Genomic DNA, 25,268 nt, shown 5'->3' on the forward strand with positions numbered 1-25,268 from the left:
GCCTCACTTCATCTTCCTCGTGCAGACCGCTTCATTTCTTTTGCAGCTCCTCGCGCAGCTCCTGCTTCACCCGTGTCACCGTGCCGATACCGCCATACACCACGCCTGTATACATCATCGCCACGGAGGCACCCGCTTCCAGCGCCTGGCGCGCCTGCTGGCCAGTCGTGATACCGCCCGAAGCGAAAATGACTTTGCGCGCGTGCGCTGGCGTCTCGGCCGCAGCACCAGCCTCGTCCGTTGAGGTCGGGGCCTCCGTCTGCGATGGGGGGCCCTGGTCTAGCATGGCGCGGTAGCGGGCAACCAAGGCAACAGAGCGGTCAAACAACTGCGGGCCGGAGTAGCCGCCGGTCTCGGTGAGTGTCTGCTGCTCGGCAGGCGGAAGCACGAAGCCGGCGGGCAGCGGGGCGGGCCGGCGGTTGGTCGTGTTGCCGACAATGACGCCGTCGACACCGGAGTTCCAGACAGCCTCGCAGATGCCGGCCAGCTGCTCAGGCGAGTCCTCATCCGGGCTGACCTTGACCATGACGGCGGGTGTGGTCTTGCGGTCGACGGCGCGGGCGGCGCCCACGACGGCGGTCAGGATGGCCGTTAGCGGTGCCGCAGCTTGCAGATCACGCAGACCAGGAGTGTTCGGGCTCGACACATTCACTACCAAGATGTCTGCGTACCGCGCCACACGATCCACGCAGTATACGTAATCGCGTGCGATCGCGTCGATGTCACCGTCTGGTGTGACCTTGTTCTTGGCCACCTGCACTGCCAGCAATTTGCCGGGCACCAGACTGCCCGGGGGCACGTGGGCCTCACCGTCCAACACGCGCTGCTCAGCGGCATCCTGCTCGCCAAAGCCTGCGGCGTAGGCGAAGTCGCGGACACGCTGTTTCAGCACGGCGGCCATGTGGTCAGCGCCCTTAGAGTTAAGGCCGTAACGGTTGATCATGGCGTGCTGCGAGGGCAGACGGAAGACTCGCGGCTTCGGGTTACCTTCCTGGGGAAGGGGAGTGGTACCACCAACCTCGACAATCGCCGGGCCGATGTCGAGGAGGGCATCGGGGATGTCGGCGTGCTTGTCGAGACCGGCCGAAATGCCAATGGGGTTAGAGAGGGTGTAGCCAAAGACCTGCAAACGACCCATATGTCAATATTGCGAATCATTTATATTACTGGGTCCTGGGGGGAAGAGGGTCATCAGGCATAGCGAATGCACGAGTCACGCATACCTCTGTAGCCAGGGCGCCATCACGGTCTGGGTCGCCCCGTTCACGAGGGTGCAAGCCAAACCGGTAGAGCGTCTTCAATTGGTCAACACCGAGATGGTGCGCATCCTCAGCGTCCGGGTACAGCAGTCGGATAAGAGGCACGACGCCATATCGGTGGAAACTGGCCCGGGTATCGGTTCCATAGATATATCCCACCAGCAGCACGACAGCCAACGACGTGCCGTACAGAGCCTTTCTCGACCCACGGCCCGCCTTCTTCGGGAGCTCCTTGGGCAGCTCCTTCGCGTTTTCAGCGGCGGCAGCAGCGGGCGAGGCTTCCGAAGCGTATCGCACAGCGCTGGGCAGGCGTTCGGCCCGCTTGGACAGCAGGGCGGACGGCCGCTGCGTCCAACGGGATGCGGGGACGGCGCGAGCCCGAAGGCTCGCTCGCCAGGCGATTGAGGCAGAGCTCGACGTCATGGGTTCTCGACAGGCAAATTGCGCTTAATTGGCCTTCCGCGGCGGGTGTGCGCCGGATGGGACCTGGTCGATTGCGGTCAGTTCCTTGGATTTCAACGGCAATGACCTGAGGATGAATGAAGCTTGAATCTGGGGCTTGACGGGGCTTCCCCTAGGGTTGCGCACTTCCAGCCAGGTACAGGAAGAGGTTTTGAGGAGCTGGAACTTACTGCAATGGCTTTTTTCCGAGGTTTTGCAGCTCCCTTGCAGATTCGAGAACTGCGTATTGTAGGGCGGAATCGGCCTGCAATTGCCGATGTGGGCGGTGGCCGAGATCTCCCGCCATCTGGAGGCGGTGAAGGGCCATTGGAACCAGAGTTTGTACTTCCTCTATAGATGGGTTCCAGAAAACGCATTGTAGGCGAAAGAGAGAGTTTGATGTTGATTATTGAAGTTTTGTGCTAACAGAATTACTAGAAAACTATAAAATGATATGTTGATTATGCTTGTCCCTTTACCAAGGGTTGTGAATTCAACGCACTCTTCCATACAACGAAACATATATGTAAACTGCAAACAAGACTATTTGCTGCTAGAAGTCTGGTTGGATTTTTCATCCTCGTTGAATGTTGCTTAAGCCACTAGATCTGAATTTTCACCAATAATGTTGGGGTCTTAGCGGATACTAGTAGATCATCCCTGAAATATAGACGATTTCTTCTATGAAAAGGTCCTTGTTTATATTATGATTTAGTAGGGTATACTGATTAGTAGGGTATACTGATTAGTAGGCTAGTTGCTTTACTAGTTCCCTGGTTTATACGTTCCGTAGTTAGGACGAAGATTCATGGAACCATACGGCGATTAGAGGTGATGCAAAATGACCAAGTTGGTCAAACAGCCCCAGAGTAAATGGATCTTGTATGTAAATTTTGTGTTGACTGTTGATCACATGGGTGGTGGTCGTGGTGATTATGGCGGTCGAACTCGTCATAGTGTATAATCGAGGTCGAAAAACAGGTTGGTCCTAGAACGAAAATGACTTGGAAAGGGTTAATAATTATATGATGTTGCGATAATAGTTTGCGTAGGTATGCCGATCAATTTTAGTAAATGTTTTCCTCGTACGTCCAATTATGTTGCACTGAGAATGAGTCTCTATGGTTCAAGTAATCCAGGGCAGTACTAAGGTGTACAAGGAAGGACCCACTAACCCCAATTCTTCGTCTAGCAGGCAACTCTCCCGTTGTGATGACTGGTCCATAATATGGTAGATCCAGCGTGGTGGTGTCTTAAAATTCCATGTGTCTTTTGGAATCTGGAAATAGCTCGTGTTCTATAGTCACCCATGCGCCAGGGCTGGTCTGAAACCCCAAAGGTTTCCCTTAAATTCGAAAGTTTTGGCTCACTCCCTAAATATTCAAACCCCCTGCCCATCAGCCAGATCAGATTAGCTAGCTCATTTTACCCAGTGAGAGAGAACCTCTGGCAGTGTTACTAGCCACTCTCACAACTTCTTCGCCCATCTATTCGCAATAATTGGGACCCATCCAATTAAAGGCTTCAAGGTAGCAAGATCCATAATATGAAGAATTCTGGAACTCGGTACTTACCACAAGTCTATCTACTACTAGCTTGTGAAATACGACGCTCAGCCTTACCCACTTTAGATTATTTATTTCTATACTAAAATCTCGTACTAAACCCTTTTCTACCACTAATCGATATATATTTCCTACTTCCTTCAGAAAGGTCTTCTTGGCCCTATTGTATAAGACCTGCCTAATTTTCAATAGATTGAATAGTTTCACTATATATATATTACGCTCTACAAGATGTTTCACTAATTCCTGAAGGGTATTCTTCTATGATTTCCCGCAAGATCTAATATAATCCGGACTTCATTTAGGGCTCTAGTTAGGTTATAAATATAATGTTGTGATCCGGGAGCCTATCTATATCTAGTACTACCACTAAAATCTACGTATCATTATTTAGTAAACATTAAGGGGGAAAGCTCAGCACGATTATCCTTCTGCCAAAGCGCCAGGGCTTACTTAGATGCAATATCGTGAGTTGTAATTATCTACTTCATTGGGATTATATACAAGTTCTGAGCACAGCTAACTGGTAATTTAAGCCAATACAAAACATCTATTTGGAATCACGATTGAAAGACAACAATATTTTGTACTGGTATTATGGGGTCCGCTGAATTTCTACACATACAAACGCCTTTTTGTCTTACACCCGGACGCCAGGCACCATAGAAAAGACGCCGAAGTTGCAATGTTCAAGAAAGAGAAACCGCCGATGCGCATTGTCACTACAGCCCATGTCTTACTCGTCACTCATTTGTTCATCGTCCACTGTGTCACGAAGGTCATCCTCAGCTGGTTCCTCTGCCTCCGGTGAGGCATCGTCTTCGACAGGAGGCTCTGGAGGTGACGGGAGAGTTTGTGCGAACTTCGGGTCGATATTCGCCCGGTGCAAAGATCGCTTGTACATCTCCGCATCATCGGGATCACGAACTACCACCTGCATCTGGTCGACACGATCTTCCTGAATCTGTGTGGCAGTAGGTGCCAAACCAGCCTGGGCGATGGTACGAGCGCGCTCGGGCTTGAGGCGCGTCTTGCCGATGATGGGATAATAATAAGCAGCAAGCTGTTTGTCGTCACCCTCGGCTGGTCTGTAAAGAGTCAAAGCAATATCTCTCTGCTTTTGGTCGTTGCTGAGGGTCTGAGCAGTCGTGGCATAGGTGCGAACGCGATCATAGCGATGAAACTTGTTTCCATCGGGGCCCTCGTGCGTATAAAGGTCCTGGCTGTCGCGGTTCGGGTCGTTCAAGTTCATGCTAACGCGGATGTTCCTGACAGATTCGTTCTTCTCGGGGAGGAGTAGCTCGTAGTCCCAAGGGACGGGGCCGGGGTCCGGGTAGATATCGGGACTGGCCTTGTGAAGAGCTTGCTTAGAAGCATGCTCTTGACAGATACGCTCTTCGGGTGCAGAAGGGCGGAGGAGAGCTATATCCATTCTCTTGTCACGCTTGCCAGCATGCCCGGAAACAGGAGCTTTGTCGAACTTAAACTGGACGTAGCCACCAGGGTCTGGGAACCCTTCAAGATCAGGGAGCACGGGAAAGAAGCCAACAGGCTTGAGCTTCGGGTTTTCGGGATGAACTGGGCTCGCCCAAGCGTCTGTTTCCGCCTTTGTGGCAGGAAGGCCCCGAATGTGACTCTCTGTATCCTCGCCAGTGTGCTTGCTTTTAGGGTAGGCAATATCGAATCCCTTCTGAATAAACTTCTTAACGTGCTTCGGATCATCTACCGATGTCTTTCCTTTCTTTGTGGCTCGGGCTTGCGCTTTCGCGGGGGTAAGTGCAGTCGTTGCCCCGCGGTCGACAGAGATATGCTGGGTGCGACGAAGGAAACTGACATTGACGTTCTTTGGCGCGGGGTTTCGGAGTTGGTCGAGGGTCATCAAAAGAGGTAGGTCGGCCGGGTCAATTGGTTGGGGGTGTTCAGGAGCCATGATGGCTGCAATTCCATTAGTTTCAGCTAGCCTTAAGGTCTTCTGCTATGCAGCCAATTTGACATACCGCTCTCGTCCCCCAGATGCAGACCTGGGATGCCAACAAGGTCAATGGGCATGCCGCCCTCCGCATCAACATCAATGTTAGGCTCCTCGCGTCTGGCAAGATTCGATGCAAAGCCAGGAGTAAGAAAACGGCTCAGCCCTTCGTGAGGAATATCGAGGAGCTTCGGGGGCATGTCCGGGGGAGGAAGATCATTTCGGTAACGCAGAGACGCGATATACTCCTGATGAAAGCCTCCGGAGGACTTGTCATCGCGAGAGTTGGACGGCATTATGTTTGGGATTGGGATTCAGAGCCCCACTTAAAGGAATCGTTGGCTATGCGCGAAAGTGAATCAACATTGAGGTTTGCGCCGAAGTCGCACATCGCAAGCTTACCGAATTCTGCGGTCCCGATAAAGAGTCTCAAGGAGACTTGTTAATTGAGTTCGCGTGCAGGTGTGATTTCCTCGATTCTTGGGGAGTGTTTAGCTCAGAAGCACCCTTCAATCTTGAGGTTCATATTTCATACCTTTGACAGGCGGTGGTTCTCGCTGCGGAAAGGGCCAGGCAACGAAAGACCTGGGTAGAAAAGACAAGCGAGAAAAAATGAGAGTCCCAGATATGTTATAAGACTGATAGAAGGACTTCAGAAACAGTATCCCGGAAGAACCCAATGGGCTTGGTCTTGATTCAGAGAGCTGGAACCAGAGAGCGTCCCAGATCCGAGATGTAGACTTCCCGAATATCCTGCCCGTCTAGACCGCCTGCCATGTTGGGGGGTGCGAATTTGGGATCATGGATAGGAGTATTCAGGCACGTGATTTTAATGTTTATAGTGGTAACAGGGCAAGTACCAGGGGGTTTACTTCAAATCAAAGAAGAAAGGACGGGTCATGTGGGGTGAAGTGTCCTTTTAAAGCCGATTCTAATTGCCAGGGGGCCGTTTTGAATTCAAGTAAGCAGAAGAATGATTGAAATAGAGCCTTTTCCATATCGAATCCCGAACACCCATTGCATGAAAACACCGAACTCATCATAGCCTTAATAGGCCCACATGCACTTATATGCCATCAATCGGTGCCCCAGGCGATCGTACTCCAGTTTACCGATCCAGCTATCATTGGTCCCGCTCAACTTGCCGAAAATGCTAGCGCCCTTCCAGACAACCACCTGGGGATCCAGGTCTCGCGGTGGCACTCCAATCATGATTTCCTTGGCAAAGCCGGGACGGAGAGCTTGCAGTCGCTCCTCCAAAAAGAGATGGAAGCCGTTCGTAAGGCTGCCACCGCCAACGACCATGATTCCGCCAATGAAATCGCGCATCTTCTTCTCATCAGAGCGAGCGGCATGAGCAATCGAGGTGAGGATCGCATTATCCAGAGCGAACACAGGCAGGATATCATCGCGGTATTCCACAGCAGGACGTGCAGGCTGTGCTACTGGAGCAGTGGCCGCAGGAGTACTGGTTCCGCCTGCTTGTGGAGTTCCGGTAGCTTCGGGGGCTGGAGAACCGGCCACGGAGGACCGAGGAGTGGCCTCCTGGTCCTGTACTCGGCCCAAGGCACCCGGATGTTGGGGCCGGCTAGGAGTCGCCTGTAACTCCGAAGTAGTAGCCTGCGCTTCTCCGTTCACTTTGGGTAGAGGAGGTGCAAGAGCGGTCATGATCTCGGATTGGGCTGCTGATGTGGGATCATTCGGTTGGCCATCATAGATATCAACTGATCGGTCAATCAGCTTCCGCCGCCCGTCAAGTTTGCGTACATTGTCGAAAATTGTTGGTTCAAAGAAACCCATCGGTGCCAAATGAACCTCGTCAAAAACCTTAAATGTATGCTTCTCCGTGTCTTGGCCGGCCACCCGAAGATGGAAATCAAACACTTGCGGTGAAACATTGGCCTCGTTCATCGTGCAGAGATTTTTCTTCAACTCTTCCGCAAGCAAGAAGTCATATCTCCGCCACAGGTTGATATCAGAGTAGGGGAAATGGTCATGTAGCATCATTTTGACGAACGTGTCGGTCACATCGTTGCCACCCATTTTCAAGTTCACTCGCGAGTTCTCCACGCACATGCCCTCTTCAACACAGCAGATCGAGGTCTTCTGAGCTCCAATATCGACCACACAAGCAGAGGTAAATCCAGCGCCGAAGGTTGCTGCCAGGCTCTCTTGGATGAAACACACTCGAGCAAATGAAAATTCTCGCATTAATATCTCCAGCACTTGGGTGACATAGGATTTCTCATAGAGATCCGGGATGACAAACACGCAAGAGTATTGGAGCCAGTCCTTCTTGCTGGTCAGGCCCAGCTGGTTTTTGATAGCATCTTCAAGGATTAAGGAAATGTCCAGGAACAGCATCATTTTGCTATTATAGTCCTTCTCATTGCATAATCCATTCTGGATCGGCCAGTATAGCTTGTAGCGAGGTTTTGAAGAGTCAGGCAATCTTAATGCCGGCTGCCCAACAATATACTCAGGTGGCGGGCTCTCAAGCTCCGTCCACTCAACACGCATGGGGTCATTGTGTTCCGAAATAGTCTCTGGCACCGTTCTGCGATTGTAGTTCACCACCATCTCCTTGGAGTTGGGCAACATTCGACGCTTGTTTTGCCGCATGCGCACCTTCAAGTCGGAGGACATCTTGCTGAATTGGGCGGACCACTAGTATTTTGAATTAGAGATGGTCTGTATCTTCCCAATAACCTTCATGTGGCTCACCTCTGGTCCGAAAAGTTTCTCTGGCTCTACATCAGATCCATCATCCCGCTTTAACCTCTTAGGCTTGGGCTCTTCTCTGTCCTCGCTTTCGTTAGTGGCTGACTTCCTTGCGATTACCATCGGCACGCTCTTTGGCAAAGCATCACTGGCCAGCCCGATTCGTAGGTTCTGACTTCCAACATGAATGACGATGACCTTAGAGCCAGCAGCTTCCGCTGGAGTTTCTTCTGTATCTTCCATGTTTGCGTCGCCGTCTGCATCCGCCTCTGGCTCTGCTGCTTCATTCGACTTCGCCATTGCGAGAGCACGGTCGCGGTCCTTGGCCGTTTTGGCCATCTTCGTGCGGGCCTCTTCATTTTGAAGTCGGAAGGCGAGGTATTGGTCATCTCGCTTGAGATAATCGCTAGATTATGAACAAAGCGCAATCAGCGGGGCGCCTTCATACGAGGAGACATCGGCAGACAATAAATACAGATGATTGTGATCACATACGTATAGTAGTTTTTTTGATTGATGGCCGGTATCTGTGGCCAGCTCGATAGGTCCATATTATTGTCCGTCCGTTCCAGACCTGAATGGGTTGTTGGCTGTTAGCGAATTGCTCCCTATCGTCCCCAGCAAGTGGAAAGAGAGGTCACAGTAAATTACCTTCATCTCGAAGGGCCTTGCCCGACTTTTTGCCCACCATGATGATTTCTTGTGCGTGCAATTGTCCTGCCCGGCCAATTCCAGGGCAGAGTGCGACGGAATCCAGGGAGCGTACGAGCTAGGCCTTGACGGTTTCCTGGGTATCCCGCTGAATGACGCAGGGGTCTGTTGTTGATCTAGTCCCGATGAAGATGAAAGGACGCTGGAAGTGAGGATTGGAGGAGAGGCAACAGCCGAAAATGACGAGGACGCTTCAGCCGGGAAGCTTCAGAGTCGACGTCTTGAAGCGCGGCGCCATCGACGGCCTCCCCGATTGACCGCCCGGACAGACCGATCGCCAATCGCATGCAGTTGCCACCAAACGAGGACCTCCTTTCATTGCTCTTCACTTCCTCACTCTCCGCGACCCCGCCCTTTCTCTATCTTGTGTTTCATAGAGATCCGGGTTCTCTTTCCTTCAACGATCCTCCCTGCATCGCCTCCTCTCGTCAGCAGACGCCATCGCATCAGCTTGAACACGCCCCTCTGCATACTTGCCGCAAAAACTCGGCGCTTTACGACTAAAGAATACAAGAGCCGATCACACACAACCATGGGGAACTCTATGTCGTGGCTATCCAATCTGCTCTGGAGCAAGAAGGAGACTCGAATCCTAATTTTGGGTCTTGTACGTGGACACTCGAGAGGAATCGTCACGGCGGCGGGGATGCTAGCGCAGGTTTCGATGAATCTCAGTTTCAAAGGCTGACTGGGTTGCTTTGAGTGCAGGACAATGCTGGAAAGACCACTTTGCTCTATAGGCTGAAGGTATGTCCTCGAGTTTATTAATAAATTACTTTTCAGTCGCAACTAGCGTGCCATCTTGGAGCTAATATCTCTCGCGTCTTCAGATCGGGGAGGTTGTCACTACTATTCCCACCATCGGGTTTAATGTCGAGTCGGTTACATATAAGAATTTGAACTTGAACGTCTGGGTATGTATTTGAGAATTATATCAATGTCCATCGTCCCATCGATGTTTATCATACCCCGCTAACAGTAGTGGCTCTAGGATCTTGGTGGTCAAACATCCATCCGTCCCTACTGGCGATGTTACTACGCCAACACTGCTGCCGTTATCTTCGTCATTGATTCGACAGATATCGAGCGATTAGGAACTGCAGCGGATGAGTTGGCAGCTATGCTGAACGAGGAAGAACTCCGCGACGCGGCGCTGCTAGTGTTCGCCAACAAGCAGGATCAGCCCGGGGCAAAGGGCGCAGGCGAAATTTCAGAGGCACTGAAGCTGGGAGATCTGCGGGACCGCAACTGGAGTATCGTGGCCTGTTCCGCCATTGATGGCAAGGGTATTGATGAGGGCATGGATTGGCTGGTTGTATGTGTCTCTCTTCGACCCAGCCTTCTGATTGTTCGATTGATACTGACCTGATTTCTTTATAGCAAACCATCCAGGCGGAAACATGAGGTGCTACGTTCTTCTCGGGCTATAGATTTTGATCTTCGATATATACCTTGCACCTCGGTTGCTCACGCGATTCGAGGCCCGTTCTGCTGCATTCAGAGGTGCCGTGCTGTTTCTTCTCTTCGACTCTCCTCGGATGGACTGGGTCCTTGTCTTATATTGCTACATGGTTTGGGGTGTGCTTGTCCAGCGGCCGTTAGATAATAGTTTAATGGAACTGCTGCTGCGACGAATCAAGATCGATGATGCGTAGAAAGACCCCGGGGCAATCAAGGCAATCCGGTATCGGTATAGCTTCAATATACCGTCATTCCTATCAACCACGTTAGCCCAAGATAATGGGGGCCCCTTTCCTGCTATCTTGCACTCGGGAAGATAAGCGTCATGTAACCCCCGCATCGGAGAGATGCACGCAATCGGCTGTACCTATCAAGTCTGTGCACGATTCGATCGAGTTCCCCCCCCCCTCGTATCTTCTTTCTACCAACCCGTCAGTTTCGATTTCAGCAATATTGGTACCTGAAGATCTAGAAGAAGAAAAGCCGACATGGATATTCCTTTGACTCAAATCGCGGCTGCTATTCCCCCAGGTGGGGCGTCTGGATCCTTCAAGATACAAATCAACCACAAACATCCCGTGCCACTTCCATGTGACGGTGAAGTATTGGTAAAACTTGAGTATTCCGGAGTGTGTCATACAGACGTGCATAGTATTCGAGGTGACACCCCAATGTTGACTGATGTCGCTGGCCATGAGGGAGTGGGGACAATTGTTGCAGGTATTAAAAGAGGCTTCATAATTGAACTGATGTTTACGGTCTCGATTTAACTTGTTGCGCTTTTTCACTTCAGTGGGACAAGGTGTCGATGAGAAGCAGTGGATTGGCCAGAGAGTGGGAATTAGGTTAGTATATCAATGTGGCTGGATGCCTCAGTTCGGCTTTGATGGGTCAGCACTGATTTATGTCCCTTTGACCAGATGGCTATACAGCTCTTGTCTGGAATGCGAAATTTGTGCAATCAATCATACAGCCTGTCCTTACCAGCAGAATGCTGGAGCAGTGAGTTTAACTTCTTCTTAGCTACACCAACAAGTGATAATGCACTGCCGAGGTCAACGTCTGCTTGATTTGTTACTGATGTCTCTCTTGATGGGAAGAATGTTCCGGGTACCTTTCAGCGTGAGCAGTGCTACTTTCATCGTGCAATTTAATGCTCAGCACTAATCCTATGATCCTGCTTCAGAGTATATTGTCAGCCCAGCTATGCACGCTACCAAGATTCCCCCAGGTATACCTCCGGAATTGGCTGCCCCTCTCTTATGCGGTATGTTTTGCACTGTGCTTTTCAGTGGCTGTGTCGTTTGATAAATTATAGCCGGAATCGCCATGTATTCATCGATTAAAAAAACAAAGACACGCCCGGGCGATTGGATTGTGATTCTCGGAGCAGGTGGAGGTCTCGGACATATGTATGAGCATTCATCTTTTGAATTTTAAATCTATATGATTTTGAAGGGAGTTAACCTCCGTGTATAGGGGCGTGCAAATTGCAGCTAAACAAGGACTTCGGGTTATCGCGGTCGATAAGTATGTGTACTGCATGAGTTAACATCTTGACCTATTTCTTTTGTTTGTACTAACTCGACCTAGGGGTGAGAAAAAAAGACAACTTTGTCTATCCTTGGGTGCTACAGAGTTTGTGGACTTTTCGGAAGTCGACACTGCCGAAGCTGTCCATGCTATCACATCAAATTTGGGTGCACATGCGGTTATATGCACAGCCAATGGTGAACGAGCGTATGAACAGAGTATGAAGATGCTCCGTCGCCTTGGAACACTGGTTTGTGTTGGAATTCCAAATGTCCCATTCAGGCTTCCCGTCACTCCACTGGATATGATTGTCAAAGGTATCAACCAACCCTGTACTTTTGCGATATTTGGTTTTTTTATATTATTTTTTCTAAACCACTTCAACTTTGAAACTGAGGCTAAGTCTATAATTAGGTCTCTCAATTGTGGGAAATTCTGCGGGGACTGCAGGAGAGATGAAGGAACTTATGGAGTTGGCTGTAGCGGGCGATGTTAAAGCTCATATTGAGGTATATGATCTAGCAGATATTGAGGATGTCTTGCGGCGTCTCAATAGTTCGGAGATTGAAGGGAGGGCAGTCCTCAAGATTCCTGCATGATCTGACTTGATTCGGGCTCGTTTCATGCGAAACATCAACCCATATTATCGGATGTGAATCATCTGTATACTCTGGAGAAAAGGCCTCAACTAGGCCCAAAAGGTACCCGTAAATATATGTTTTTGGCTGCTGTGTGATGGTTTAAAATCATTTTGATTAGGGTTTAGCACCTTCCGAGGAAATATGGAAATTTGGTACAGGGATAAATCATCCGGAGAGGAATGATTTACATACTCATGCTAGAGACCAGGTTGGGGGGTGTATAACATCTTGGTAGTTCGGAATCATGAGCTAACTAACTACAAACAGGGGTTGAGATAAGAAATCATAAAATCGATTTTTAATGCTCACGCTATTATAGCATTTATCATCGCATTTCCTCAACTTGGTTCCATAACTCAGTTGGTTAGAGTGTGGTGCTAATAACGCCAAAGTCGAGGGTTCGACCCCCTCTGGAACCACATTCTTTTTTTCCCTCCTTATTGCGCTACGTAACCGCCAATTTTTTCTTCCTTCCAAGAAAACTGCTTTAAAGCATGGACGCTTGAGTAGGACTTCAATATGAGCATGGTAGGAAAAGAACAGATTTCTGCACAGACGCAGGCTTCTTTGCCAAAATTGGCTTCTCTCCAGTTAGTAGCAACTATAGATAAAAGATGAACTTTTCGCTAGGGTGACCACGGAATCTAATCAGTCCCTGCCAGGTAGATTTCCTTCATATTAGACTGTAGTTGTAATGCGCCGCGCTCTCAATAAAAAAAGGGAAATCATTTTATATATAAACGTGAATCAATTCTGGGGAGGGACAGAAGGATAGCGTGCGTAATATTAATCATTTTCACGTTGCTCATTCTAATAATCTATCCACCCGGCATATGGTTAGTAAAAGACAACCGCAATTCTCACAGATTGGCTATTATATGTCTGGCCTAAAGCTCTCCAGGCAAAAATAGGAACCAAGTTCCTTGCTATCATCTCTTGGTAATCTCTCTTCCATGGAGAAGAATTACAAAATAGTAAAAAAGAGAATGTGGTTCCAGAGGGGGTCGAACCCTCGACTTTGGCGTTATTAGCACCACACTCTAACCAACTGAGTTATGGAACCAGGTTGTTGAGTCGGGCTCGAAAATATCAAATAACAAGCCAAGAACAAAATTTGCTAATATTCGTTTTGCTGTTCATTGTATGGATTTCCCTTTCCACTCCTTGTGCCTTTTAAGCACCGATGAGATGATTAGCAGCTGATTTGATGATAAATCTACGACAAAGATGTTAGGCTTGTGATGGAATCATCGAATCATCGAATCATCGATACAGTCCTCCTGAGGGTTGGACAGAATGTACGGAGTATCTATTCACAACCTGAAGGCGCCAGGTGAAGATTTAATTTTCTGGAGCCTATAGTGTCCCATATTTCTACATTATGCCAGAAACCCCATGCATAGCCGAGTAAAGCGTCTCAAAATTAGGATTACAAGAACGTATAGGTAGGCAGTATGGGATTAAGAGACCCAAGGAACCGAGATCGCTTATAGTTAGAGGTATTGCGCTGGTCCGACGCAGCAGATCACCACTAAAGGGGCAGGAAGTTCTGATAGCGGTTTCGTCGTGTCCAATAATGCAAATAGCAAACAAAATCACGCTAAAAATGAGAGCAAGAACTTACCGATTATTAGCGAGTGGCAATAATAATTGGGTATCTCTTCCTACCTGCAGTAGGTACTTATCTTTTCTATGGGTCTACTCAATTTATTTGACAAATGCGTCTCAAATCGGTGAATAATTCCATATTGCGAAACGAGCTTTGCATCGGAGCATGGGCCCGGAAATGGTCTGTGAAGGAGGGACGAGATGCTTCAGCACCCATCAAATCCGGGGAAGGCCGAATGTGCTGGCGATGGAGTTCTTGATTGGCGCCCGTTGAGCCAAGAGGGGCGCTGGCCCGTGAACCTATGGTAGCCTCAGCAGGTCTCCACGGGCGGCAGCGATGGGCTGCGGGCCACCCGAGTGGAGGCCGAACAGCCCTGGATAACCATTGAAATTCTGCCAAACACCTCCAACCACGGGAAGCACATGCTATCTGGCCGAGCTGTGAGTGGTCTGAGAATCGAAACTAACGCAGGGAGGACGAAGCCAAATGCGCTTAAAGTTATCCCAAATCGGCTTGATGACTTTCGAGGTATTTCCCAATCACCCACTTGACAAGATACTCCGCCCTAGGGGTGTCTCCGAATAACCCGTAAGTACTCCGGGCTATATGATTTTCTGGGCTCCACAATCCTTTACCTGATGGCGCATCACAAAGAGGAGACGAGAAACAGAAGGAAAACTAGTGGATAAAATCGGGTTGCAGTCGATCCTTGGAGGGCAAGGGCGATCCTCATCCTCGCCTCTAACCCTAAATTGCGAATCCTAAACCGCAAATCGCCAATGCAACGGGTCTACGTTCCACCCAACAACGGAGAAGACAGAAGTACTCGGTACATGCTGATATTATCTCTTCCGGGGTTTCTGACTTACCTTTTAGGTATCCGCTACTTGCGTGCCTCCGTGGTCTCCTACCTCGACGTGCGCTCTGCTTGCCTTCCCCCACTCCCCACTGTCCAAGTCTGGTCTTATCGCCTCCCCACCCATGTGTTTCGGTGATAGGATGTCGCTGATGCCTCGTGCCCCTCGAGATGGGGCGCATATCATCGGTGCTCTTATGCGGACCTATATGAATACCATCCCTCGTGCCTCCCCCGCCGCATCTTCTTCCCTATTCTCCCCCCGCTGCTTCGCTCGCACGTAATGGATTGGCTACACATCTACATTGCCGGCGCGGCATTTTTGGTTTTTGCCCTCGTGTCGCTGGTTCTGCTGGTCTCCTCCCAGCAGGTCAAGGTGGACTCAAATCATGGCATTTTCGCCTATCTAAAATTCATATACGCCAATTTCCTCAAACCTCACGACAAAACCGCTGAGGGTCAGCAGGGGGCATTGGAGAGCTTTTATAAGACTCAGGTAGGTGGTCAATGCGAGATACGAGCCGAGAAGCATGGAGGGCTCGCGGAACCGAGGGAAAGAGGGTATGGAATGTTTGTACTGACTAGCGGGACTAGGCCGCAGTTTATGATGCAACTCGTCGTCGTTTGCTACATGGCCGTGAAGACATGCTCGGCTTGGTTGCAGCTCAGCTGAAATACAAGCTGGAGAAAAAGGAGATCACGGCCGGAAAGGCTGTCTGGGTAGATGTGAGTTTGGAATGAGCATCCCATGTCAACAAGTGGGTACGAATAAAGGCTAACTGCTTCTTGCCCATGAAAGATTGGAGGCGGCACTGGGTGAATATAGCTTGACTCGAAATCGATAAAACAATAGCTAACTAGCCCAACCAGATACAATATCGAGGCTATGTCCGCCTTTATTCCCGTCGACAAGTTCTTTGACCACGTATACCTCGTGGATCTCTCGCCGTCCCTCTGTAAGGTTGCTCGGGAACGCTTTCAACGCCTAGGATGGAAGAATGTGACTGTACTGTGCCAGGATGCCCGGTCTTTCCGTCTTCCAGAGAAGCAGGTCGATCCCAAGTCGGCAGATAATTCTACTACTGATTGTGTGGATTTGATCACCATGAGTTATAGCCTTTCCATGATTCCTGGTAAAGACCACACAACTATGAATAAAGCAAAACGAAACTAACCGTACTTTTCTTAGACTACTATAGCGTGGTTGACTCGTTAAATCCCCGCCTAAAGCCTACGGGCATACTGGGTGTCTGTGACTTTTATGGTAAGCAATTTGTTTCCAATAACTAAACAATCATCATTCTAACAACCATCACAGTACAGAGCATTGTGGATGTGTCTTGCCGTAACTACACTGGCGGTGCCTTCAATCGTCATGTCAACTGGTTGGGTCGTATTTTCTGGCGTGCCTGGTTTGACTTTGACCGGGTTAGCCTCGAGGCCGCTCGTCGCGATTACCTCGAGTACAAGTTCGGTACAGTCATCTCTGCAAGCGAGCGAAACTATCTCCTGGGTGGTATTCCTTACTACATCTTTGTTGGTTGCCCTAAGGAAATCGCCTCTACCCCATCGAGTCAAGCCGCCATTGAAAAGCTGGATGCATCCTTCACAGAGTCTCCCTATCTTCTTCCTGCAAACCACAAGATGGAGATGGACAAAGCCGTTGCGGACAGCACACGCGAGGTCCGTTCAAAGGCATACGAGTCGGCTGTGATCAACCTCAGCGCCAACCTGCCGCTTCCATCATCCTTCTACCAGAATCATCATTACCGGATTCACTACAATGATATGCTGCCAAAGCACACCCAATTCCAGAATGAATACATTTATGCGTTCACCTGGGAAGACCCGCGTGTGGATCATCGACTCCTCAACATTGGCCCTGACGATGTGATCTTGGCTATCACAAGTGCTGGAGACAACATCCTCGACTATCTTCAAAAGAATCCTCGACGAGTACATGCAGTGGACTTGAATCCCAACCAGAACCACCTCCTGGAGCTTAAGGTAGCCAGCTTTACTGCGCTGGGACATCGCGATATGTGGAAAATATTTGGCGAGGGCAAGCACCAGCAATTCCGGGAGTTGCTCATCTCAAAGCTCAGTCCTCATCTGTCTAGTCAGGCTTTCCAGTACTGGATTGAACACTCCCACATCTTCACATCCAAATCTGGGCGTGGTCTCTATGAGACTGGCGGCTCACGTCATGCCATCAAGATGGTGCGTTATTTGTTCAACATCTTTGGCCTCCATAAGGAAGTGGATAAGCTGTGTGAGGCGCAGACCCTGAATGAGCAGCGAGATATCTGGCCACGCATCCGTCGGGTTCTTCTGAGCAAGCCATTGAACTGGGCTATTGTGAGCACTGAGTGGTTTGCCTGGAAGGCAGCCGGTGTGCCACGTAACCAGCGCAATATGATCGTCGATGACTACTTCCGTCGCAACGGGTTGACAACCGACATGAAGCAAGGCAAGGATGTCAGCGGTCAGTCTATCTGGGAGTACGTCGTCAACACCCTTGACCCCGTGGTGAAGGACACTTTGATCAGCAACGACAACTACTTCTACTACTTGTGTCTCCGGGGTCAATTCTCTCGCCGGTATGTCTGCGTCCAATATTTTGGTCATGTCTATTACTAATTTGATAATAGGTGTCACCCCACATACTTGTCTCCACAGGCGCATGTCAAACTCTCTACACCAGGCTCTTTCGATGGTCTTCGCATCCACACCGATGAGATTAATGAAGTCATCAACCGCATCACTCCCGGAACATTGACCATCGCCGTGGTAAGTGAAGACATTGCCTAATACCCGTTAAATGTCCCGTTCACTTATGTGTGTTTCTTAGGTCATGGATTCTATGGACTGGTTCGACCCTACTGAGGATGCTGCGTCCGCCCAAGCCCGTCGTCTCAACCACGCGCTGAAGAAAGGCGGCCGTATTCTGCTTCGCTCTGCCAGCATTGAGCCTTGGTATATCAAGCACTTTGAAGAGAATGGTTTCACAGCTCGCCGTGTAGGAGCCCGATTCCCCGGTACATGCATCGACCGGTAAGGACCCCTTTTTGTAAGCTTGAGAGCCTTCAGTGAATACTAATAATCCGCAGTGTTAACATGTACGCCTCAACTTGGATCTGCACTAAGGAAGATGACGTGGTGCGTCCTGAAAATAATAGAACTATTTCCTCACTATCACTTGGGGACAGTGCGATCGGGTCCACGAAACGGTCGACCAGTGTGGAGGATTTGCAGATTTGAGCGTTATGCTCTTTTATTTCTCCCGTACCATTCCCCTTGTCAGATTTCTCCCTTAATGATTTCCCACTGAATTCAGCTGGTTCCTGGTTCTATTTTTATTGCGCATTTTTTTTATCACGGAGTATTTGGTGAAGTTATATATGGATACCAGCGGAGTTGATATGACAACAAAATATGTCTTTTATCCGGAGGGCGGTCTCTGTAAATAGTGGATGATGCATTGCAAAGAGTTGAAAAATCAACCAATGCAAAGCAGAGCTTTGTGTTCTTTATCGTGTTATTCATCGTTAAACAGTCATTTCGCAACTATTTTCTTTTTCGGCCACTCCGAAGTCTCGGAACATTACGGAGACAACCCACTTAGAATCATGACTTTGGGCGATAGCTACAATTTGCGGTATTATTGGGCGGTGGAAAACAGAGGTATTTGAACAAGAGCCAAGCAATGCAATTTTAACACGTAAACCAAACTATCAAAACATGCTATACACACAAAGTCACAGATGCAAATTCCCAAAGCCTTTCAGTATAATTAGAGCCAATTCACAGTTCCTCCTCAATCTCCTCGGCCGGAGTAAGCTCCAGCTCCCAAGTCTTGATTTCCAGGTTCAGGGTATCGTCGTTGCTGACAGCCTTGCCAGCGCCAAACTTCTTCAAATCCCACTTTTCAACACCCTCGACACCCTTAAGCTCATCACTGAACTCTCGGAACAGGTCGGCGTTCAGGCGTTCGTACTCACTGTAGTCCTTGGGCCAGTCACCCAGACGCTGTACAGCAAGCTTGAGCAGCAGCAGGTGCTGGCGGACGTGCTCGCCATCTGAGATGCTGCCGTGTGCGCTGTCGGCCAGGTCAAGGTCGTAGGTAGAGCCGTCAATGCTCATGCTGTTTTCAAGGCCACCTTCGAACTCAGCCAGGGACGGGTCGACGAAGATGCGCAGCAAGTTCTCGTGCAGGCTAGCGGCCTTCTTGTAATACTTGTTGGCCATGTGCTGGCCGCCCTTCTCAGACTGGTACCGCTGCGCGATGCCAGTGTACAGCTGGGAAAGCAGGGATGACATCTCCAGGGTACTCTGGTGGCGGGCACCGTTGACGCGACGGCAGTTGTAGACGATGTCCTCAGCAAGGCGAGAGGCCTTGAGGGCGTCGCCAACCAGGTAGCGGGCTAGGATGTAGCGGCGGGCCAGCTGGAGTGTGACGGAGGGAGACCAGTTGATCTGCTGGTTGCGGCTAGTCCAGAGGCTGGAAAGCAGCCAGACCAGGTTCTTGTATTCCTTCTGCTCGCCGAGCAGGCCAATCAGGATGTTCAGGTAGTCGAGGCTGATCTGGGCCAGGTTGATCTTCAGATCGCTGATGACGCGGAGGACCTCCTGGATGATGACGGCAGAAACGCCGATCAACTTCTTCTGGGTGGCCTGGTCGGGCTGGGGGGTAATGGTACGACCGGTAATGAAGACACCTAGAGTGAAGACGAACTTGACAATCGCAGCTGTGCGGAAGACATCATGAGCCGAGATGTAGCGGAAAGATGCGATAGCAAGGTCACAAGCGCCATTGTAGTTCTGCTTCTGCAGCAGCTCGAGAACACGGTAGTTACTGGCAATACCGACAGAGCGGATGAAGTTGGTGGACTGGTGGCTGCTGAAGTGCTCCAGGATGGTAGAAAGGAAGATCTTGACTTGCGCAGTCTCGGTCAACTTGATACGCTTGCCCTCAGTAGCGAGGAAGTAAGCAACGTATTCGTCGAAGACACGGACAGCGGCTTCCTTGCGGTTGTTAATGAGCAGGAAGTGGTAAAGACGAGAAGCAGACACCGAGACAGTGTGGAAGGAGCTGCTCTTAGAAGAGACGTGGGTGCGGAACTCCTCATAGTACACGTACTGGGTGGTCAAAGAAGCCAGGATCTCGGTGATGCTCGAGCTCTGCTGACGGAGACTGTGCTCCATCTGAGCCAGGAAAATCAGGCTTTGTCGACCCTTAGTAGTCAGATCAAACTTGGAGCTCTTCACATTGGTGGTATCTTTCATGACAACCTGGCGGTAAAGCTCCTGAGTCAACTCAGTGGCCTTAGAAACCTGGTTTGTGGCAATATAGCTACCAGCAATGGTAACAGCGGCAGCGACGAGCCTGGTGGAGGAAGTCTCCGACTGCAGAATGTTGACAGTCGACTCCTTGAGCTCTTGAATGACCGACTCGGACGACTCGCTGTGCTTGGAGTGGAAAGAAACCATCTCCTTCAGCTTGGTCAGAGACTCCTCATGAGCCCAGCCGTGAGTCTCACGCACGGAGGTAATGCGCTTGCGCAGGACCTTGGAGGCACGCTCAATCTGAGTGGAAGAGATCGACTCAGACTTGGAGATGGCGATGGCAGTCTGTTCCTCATAGATACCGTCAAGAGTAGCAGAAATCTCCTCATGGTCAAGTTCAACAGACTTGATCTTGAGCAGCTCCTCATAAAGAAGGATGGCATCGGACTCGTATTTCTTGGTCTCTTGGCAGACCTTAGCAAGAGTCAGAGTGGCCCTGATTGTGATCGTTGCGGTAGCACTGAACACAGCCTTCACCTTGGCCTGGTAGTCAACAGTGATCTTGTGAATCACGGCATAGTCGGCGCGCACGCTACGCAGGCAGTGAGTGTAGCGGGTGAAGAATTCCTCAACGAATGAGGGCTCCTGGAACTTGGGGCTCTTCTTGGGATCATGGAGGAACGTGGTGAATAGAACCGAGTAGTAAGCTACAGCATCAGTGTAGCGGCTCTGGTTCCACAGCTCAGTCACAACAATGATGAGGGGCTCAATGGCATCAGGGTGGCAGTGAGGAGAGTCCTTGTTCAGGGCCTTGATAATGCGCTGGTAATACTCGACAAAAATGGGACGAGGACGGGTAAGCTGGGCCAGAGTCCACAGGGTCTTGATGACAATGGGGTGCTCAGGGCCATAATGCTTAATATAGTCGTCCAAGATCTCTTGATGAGTGCTGATAACTCGCTCGGGCTGGGAAGAGCGCTCAAAGAAGCGAACAAGCTCATTGGTGACACGCTCCCGCAGCTTGTCATCGACGGGACGAGCGACACGAACGGCATGGTAAACGCGGATACGAATACCTTCTTCACGGGGGAAGCGACGGCGGTAATGGTAGCATTGACTAAGACGCTCGGCAAGGTCCACACATTTCTCAACGTGCTGGCCTGGGAGGATCACATCCTGGATAGAAGGAGCAAACAGAGAAGGCCACAGACCGTGAAGAACCTTCTTAACAACACGAGTGGCATCCTTCCAACGGTGCTGAGAAACGTACAACTCAACGAGAGTGTGGGTCGCGGTGAAAGAGCTCTGGTCAATCTTGGTAATAGAGCTAGAAGCTTCATAGACCATTTCCTCCAGAGTGGACTCGGACACAACAGTAGAAGAGGAGCTAGCCTGGTGCATGACTTGCTGGGAAGTGCTGCTGATACTCTGCTGGATTTCCTCATAGGATGAAGACTTGGTCCGGTTGGTACTCTGGTAGTAGTGAGCACAGTGCTTGAAGATGCTGAGAGCCGCAGCAGAGAGGCCAACAGCCGACATGACTTTGGCAATCTCCTGGAAGTGCGAGGAAGTGGATTCAGAGACAGAGAGGCTAGTGCTTCTGTACTCTTCCCAAACACTTGACAAGATAGAAGAGGCCTCGTACTCTCGCTTCTGGGACTGGAGGAACTTCGAGTAGACAGTAACGGCCTTCAGCTTGACCTGCTCCCAATGCTCAGAGTACTGAGCACGGCACTCCTTGCTGGCGCGCTGCCAGATCTCAACGTAGATGCGCTCAGCCTCGACAATGCGACCTTCGGCGACGTGCTTCTCAGCCAGCTTGATGAGAGCCTCGAAGTCGAAGGACTCCGACTGGACCTCGTCCTCCTCGGCATCAAGGATGAAGCGGATGCCAGTCTCGCCATTCTGTTTGTGACCCTTCAGGTGGACATGAAGGTGGCCACCACGGCTATCAACATCATCGCCATAATCAACGCCCGTAATGGTCTTGATTTGGATTTCAATTTCCCGGACTCTCTTCTCCTCTTTGATCAAGCGGTAGTGCTCAATCAGGGTCTTCAGGGTGGTGACCACCTTCTCTGAGGTGTTACCATAGTGAATCTTATAGCACTCAACAATGAGTAGAAGAGTCTCCTCGCGTCTGATCATGATTTCAGTCTTGGTGTTGGAGACTTGATCCACGGTAAGTTCAAGGAACAAAGCGGCCATCTGCATAGTCACAATATGCTTGGTGGTGAGCAGAGTGCGGCTAATTGTGGTAATCTCATAGAGGAGAGGAATGGCCTCGGGAACGTGACCAACGTCACGACGGAAGAGAGCCAGGGAAATAATGGACTGCAGAGTCACCACGCTGTTGGGAGTCAAGATGTGACGGCACAGGTTGGTGACAGTAGTCAGATACGACAGCAGAGTCGGGGTGGAGATGTTCTGCCAGAGTGTATTCTGGAGAAGCAGCAAAGTGACGGTGACAGGGAAGAGCTTGCCGAACTCCTTCGCCGTGGGAGCATCACCGCCAGTTGTGTAGACAGTTGTCTGTTTCAGGTGCTGGGTCCAGTACCGCACAGACAAGTCAAGGAGGGGATACTTCTGAACAAGCAGGGTAGTGTCATGACGGTCAAGGGGGGTCAAAGAAGGCTCATGCTGCTCAGTCACAGTGTTCTTGATATAGATCAAAAGACGAGTGACGAAATCGGCATGACGGTCCTTGATAGTCGGGATGAGCTTGCCCTTAGTATAGACTTCAAGAACGGCAGTACGGATGAGGCCGTGACGAAGATATACTAGACCATCCTGGAGGAAAATAAGATTGGTCAGCGGCTTCAAGATGGCCAATGGATCGACCTTGCGATCGGTGACGCTGTGCTTTTCAACCTGGATAGAAGCCAGGGTGATGAGCTCCTTCAGCAGTAAGGGACGTTCAGCGGTTGCAAGCCAGAGCAGCATAAACTTAGCATCCTCGTTGACCTCGGTAGATTGGAGGGCATGGGTAACAAAGTCGCTGATGGTCAGCTTGCTGCTAATTAAGGTCTCTGTGGTCTTGAAAAAACTGTCTTTGTTCTGCTCAGAACGGGCACGCTTGGCCGCAAGCTTAGCCCAGAGGAAGGAGCCGTGGGAGGCCTCGGTGATCTGATCAACGACAGTCTCCTGCTCCAGTTCAGACATCGCGACGAAAACCTGGCTGCGGACGAGAATGCTTCGCACAACAGCGGAGACATCATCAGCGATGCGGTCCTCATTGATAGGAACATGCATCACATTATCTTTGATAGGAGGCTTCTCAGCACCCAGAGTGATGAGCTTCACATTGGTGGCATGGGTAGTAGCAACGACAAGACGCTGAACCAGAGCAGCCTCACCGCCAGCAGCCTCATCGAGGCCATCAACAACAATGACAAGTTCCTTGGCACCGCGAAGGGCAGCGGCAAGAGCTCGTTCCAGGGCGTTCCAGAGAATGTTCTCATAGTCGGCAGGGCTGGTACTCTTGCGACTACGCTCGTATGCGTCGCCCAGAATATGCAGCAGCTGAATGTTACCAATACGCTTTTCGAAGAGCTGGAAAAGGATGGTCTTCGCAATGGCAATAGGGGTACTCTCAGCAGGAATGCGAGCATCTATGAATTCAATTAGAGACGTGGAAGGTGTTGACTGTAGACATCCAAAGACTTACTGATGGGAACAAACAGGGTCTTGTAGGTGACACCACCGATCTGGTCCTGCAAACGGTCAACGATGACGGAAGCCAGGACTGTCTTGCCAGAACCTGGCTTGCCAGTGAAAGACAAGGCGGTATCTTGGCTCTTCAGGAAACGAGTCAAGTATGGGCCCATCCAAAGGCAGGTCATTTCCTCACGCTCGTGGGCAAGGTGGGAGCTATTCTCGGCAAGATGGCTGAGGACGCGGTCTTCGGGGGCGAGCCATGATCGGACGGACTTGACAACGGAAACTAAAATAAAATATCTAAAATCAGCAGTTGAACAATGAACTGACTAGAATAACCAAGCACTTACCTCGGTCCGTGTCAATGTTCTCCTTCGCAAGCTGATGTCTCCACATAGCCTCAGCAATCTTGGCGCAGCGCTCGCGGAAAGATTGGATCTGTCCAGGGAAAGTATCGTAGATGTTGACCGACACCGAAGCAGTGGTCAACCCACGGATGGCTTTGTGGAAGTGAGTGGAGACACTGGCGACCAGGGTCACCAGGTCAGCTAGAGCAAGGATAAGCTGCTCCTTAATCTCCTGGGAGACAGAGAAAAGCTCAGTACGCTCCAAGAGGTTCACCAAGGTAGATGAGGTGCTATAGAAGAAGCCAAAGGAAGTCATCAAGGCTGGTGCATTATCTTTGCCCAGCTGATATGTTTGAAATATAATTAGCATGTCTTGAATTTCAAGAGAATATACTAGGGCATACCTCAAGAAGCATAGAGCAGTAGCCATAGGACAGCTGAGCAGCGAGATAGCTATCACCAGCAAACTCCTGAATCGCACTATCGAAAGAATGCAATCTCTCAACGAAGAGCTGGGCCCAGGAAAGGACCTTGTCATAGCTACTTCCCTCCGGGGGCAGGTGGTTCATGCGCTCCGACCGGATCCAGTCCAAGATGGAGCTATAGGATGTGTTCAATAGCTGAGTAGATGCGCCAGTGCCCAATTCATCACCGCTGCGACGGTGCAGAGATTGGACCACACTGGTAATGTTAGAGTTACCGGCGCCATTCACCTTCCGGGGCATGAAGGATTCCCGGCGAGAAGAGCGGCCATTCTGCGACATACTGTCGTTATCGAATGTAGCAGAGAAAGCAGAGACGTGCCGGGAGTTGCCGGGCAAATTCGCATAGAAGGAGGAGGTAAGATTACCCGGAAGAGGGGAAACAAGACCGGGAGCCATTTTGGTAGTAGGAAGTACAATGGTGTTGGAAGAGGAATTAGTGGTTTGATTCGTGAGGTTTGATGGTACAGTCGACTTTCCAGGAGAGGCGTCAGGGTGAGGTTTTGGGGAAATTGGGGTCTGTCGAGGAGGGTGCGAATCAGATAGAGGTTCTCGTGAGCAACAGCTCTTAAAGCAGCAAAATAGACGAGACAAACCCGCGAACTGGTTTGATACTAGGCTCTAGAAAAAAAAGAAAAACATTCGAGGCTCTGAGAATATGGAATAGATAGAGAGAAAAGAAGGAAAGCCCGTGGCAATTCTGGGTGACAGGGAGCTTTTGTAGCAAGCT

General features: G+C 50.2%; 9 protein-coding genes across 9 annotated transcripts; 4 read left to right on the forward strand and 5 right to left on the reverse strand.

Annotated features, from left to right (window-relative positions):
• Positions 1-31: 31 nt before the first annotated feature.
• N7462_011271 (dihydroorotate dehydrogenase 2) lies at positions 32-1,682 on the reverse strand (the record flags this gene model as incomplete). The annotated part of the gene is made up of 2 exons (XM_057082985.1): positions 32-1,123; positions 1,224-1,682. 2 exons carry the CDS (start codon positions 1,680-1,682, stop codon positions 32-34), a joined length of 1,551 nt encoding a protein of 516 aa, XP_056928340.1.
• A 24-nt stretch (positions 1,683-1,706) lies between these two features.
• Positions 1,707-2,028, reverse strand: N7462_011272 (uncharacterized protein; the record flags this gene model as incomplete). The annotated part of the gene is made up of 2 exons (XM_057082986.1): positions 1,707-1,788; positions 1,892-2,028. The coding sequence occupies 2 exons, from the start codon at positions 2,026-2,028 to the stop codon at positions 1,707-1,709; spliced, it is 219 nt and encodes a 72-aa protein (XP_056928341.1).
• A 1,973-nt stretch (positions 2,029-4,001) lies between these two features.
• Positions 4,002-5,530, reverse strand: N7462_011273 (uncharacterized protein; the record flags this gene model as incomplete). The annotated part of the gene is made up of 2 exons (XM_057082987.1): positions 4,002-5,200; positions 5,263-5,530. 2 exons carry the CDS (start codon positions 5,528-5,530, stop codon positions 4,002-4,004), a joined length of 1,467 nt encoding a protein of 488 aa, XP_056928342.1.
• Positions 5,531-6,281: 751 nt separating this feature from the next.
• Positions 6,282-8,646, reverse strand: N7462_011274 (putative chromatin remodeling complex subunit (Arp8); the record flags this gene model as incomplete). Its single annotated transcript, XM_057082988.1, has 4 exons — positions 6,282-7,901; positions 7,959-8,361; positions 8,451-8,529; positions 8,607-8,646. The coding sequence occupies 4 exons, from the start codon at positions 8,644-8,646 to the stop codon at positions 6,282-6,284; spliced, it is 2,142 nt and encodes a 713-aa protein (XP_056928343.1).
• A 552-nt stretch (positions 8,647-9,198) lies between these two features.
• N7462_011275 (ADP-ribosylation factor family protein) lies at positions 9,199-10,070 on the forward strand (the record flags this gene model as incomplete). The annotated part of the gene is made up of 5 exons (XM_057082989.1): positions 9,199-9,273; positions 9,375-9,413; positions 9,497-9,580; positions 9,658-9,981; positions 10,047-10,070. 5 exons carry the CDS (start codon positions 9,199-9,201, stop codon positions 10,068-10,070), a joined length of 546 nt encoding a protein of 181 aa, XP_056928344.1.
• Positions 10,071-10,615: 545 nt separating this feature from the next.
• Positions 10,616-11,294, forward strand: N7462_011276 (alcohol dehydrogenase; the record flags this gene model as incomplete). Its single annotated transcript, XM_057082990.1, has 3 exons — positions 10,616-10,878; positions 10,973-11,129; positions 11,151-11,294. The coding sequence occupies 3 exons, from the start codon at positions 10,616-10,618 to the stop codon at positions 11,292-11,294; spliced, it is 564 nt and encodes a 187-aa protein (XP_056928345.1).
• Positions 11,295-11,333: 39 nt separating this feature from the next.
• On the forward strand, positions 11,334-12,259 carry N7462_011277 (Alcohol dehydrogenase 1; the record flags this gene model as incomplete). Its single annotated transcript, XM_057082991.1, has 5 exons — positions 11,334-11,394; positions 11,446-11,539; positions 11,607-11,657; positions 11,721-11,992; positions 12,075-12,259. The coding sequence occupies 5 exons, from the start codon at positions 11,334-11,336 to the stop codon at positions 12,257-12,259; spliced, it is 663 nt and encodes a 220-aa protein (XP_056928346.1).
• Positions 12,260-15,049: 2,790 nt separating this feature from the next.
• N7462_011278 (class I SAM-dependent methyltransferase) lies at positions 15,050-18,083 on the forward strand (the record flags this gene model as incomplete). The annotated part of the gene is made up of 10 exons (XM_057082992.1): positions 15,050-15,262; positions 15,361-15,492; positions 15,566-15,582; positions 15,637-15,899; positions 15,956-16,030; positions 16,085-17,366; positions 17,418-17,556; positions 17,618-17,820; positions 17,877-17,925; positions 17,976-18,083. The coding sequence occupies 10 exons, from the start codon at positions 15,050-15,052 to the stop codon at positions 18,081-18,083; spliced, it is 2,481 nt and encodes an 826-aa protein (XP_056928347.1).
• A 487-nt stretch (positions 18,084-18,570) lies between these two features.
• N7462_011279 (NACHT domain protein) lies at positions 18,571-24,937 on the reverse strand (the record flags this gene model as incomplete). The annotated part of the gene is made up of 4 exons (XM_057082993.1): positions 18,571-23,663; positions 23,720-23,995; positions 24,060-24,399; positions 24,461-24,937. The coding sequence occupies 4 exons, from the start codon at positions 24,935-24,937 to the stop codon at positions 18,571-18,573; spliced, it is 6,186 nt and encodes a 2,061-aa protein (XP_056928348.1).
• Positions 24,938-25,268: the final 331 nt, after the last annotated feature.

Source organism: Penicillium macrosclerotiorum (genome assembly GCF_028827735.1).
Source record: "Penicillium macrosclerotiorum strain IBT 26536 chromosome Unknown utg000011l_segment0_segment0, whole genome shotgun sequence".
Lineage (NCBI taxonomy): Eukaryota > Fungi > Ascomycota > Eurotiomycetes > Eurotiales > Aspergillaceae > Penicillium > Penicillium macrosclerotiorum.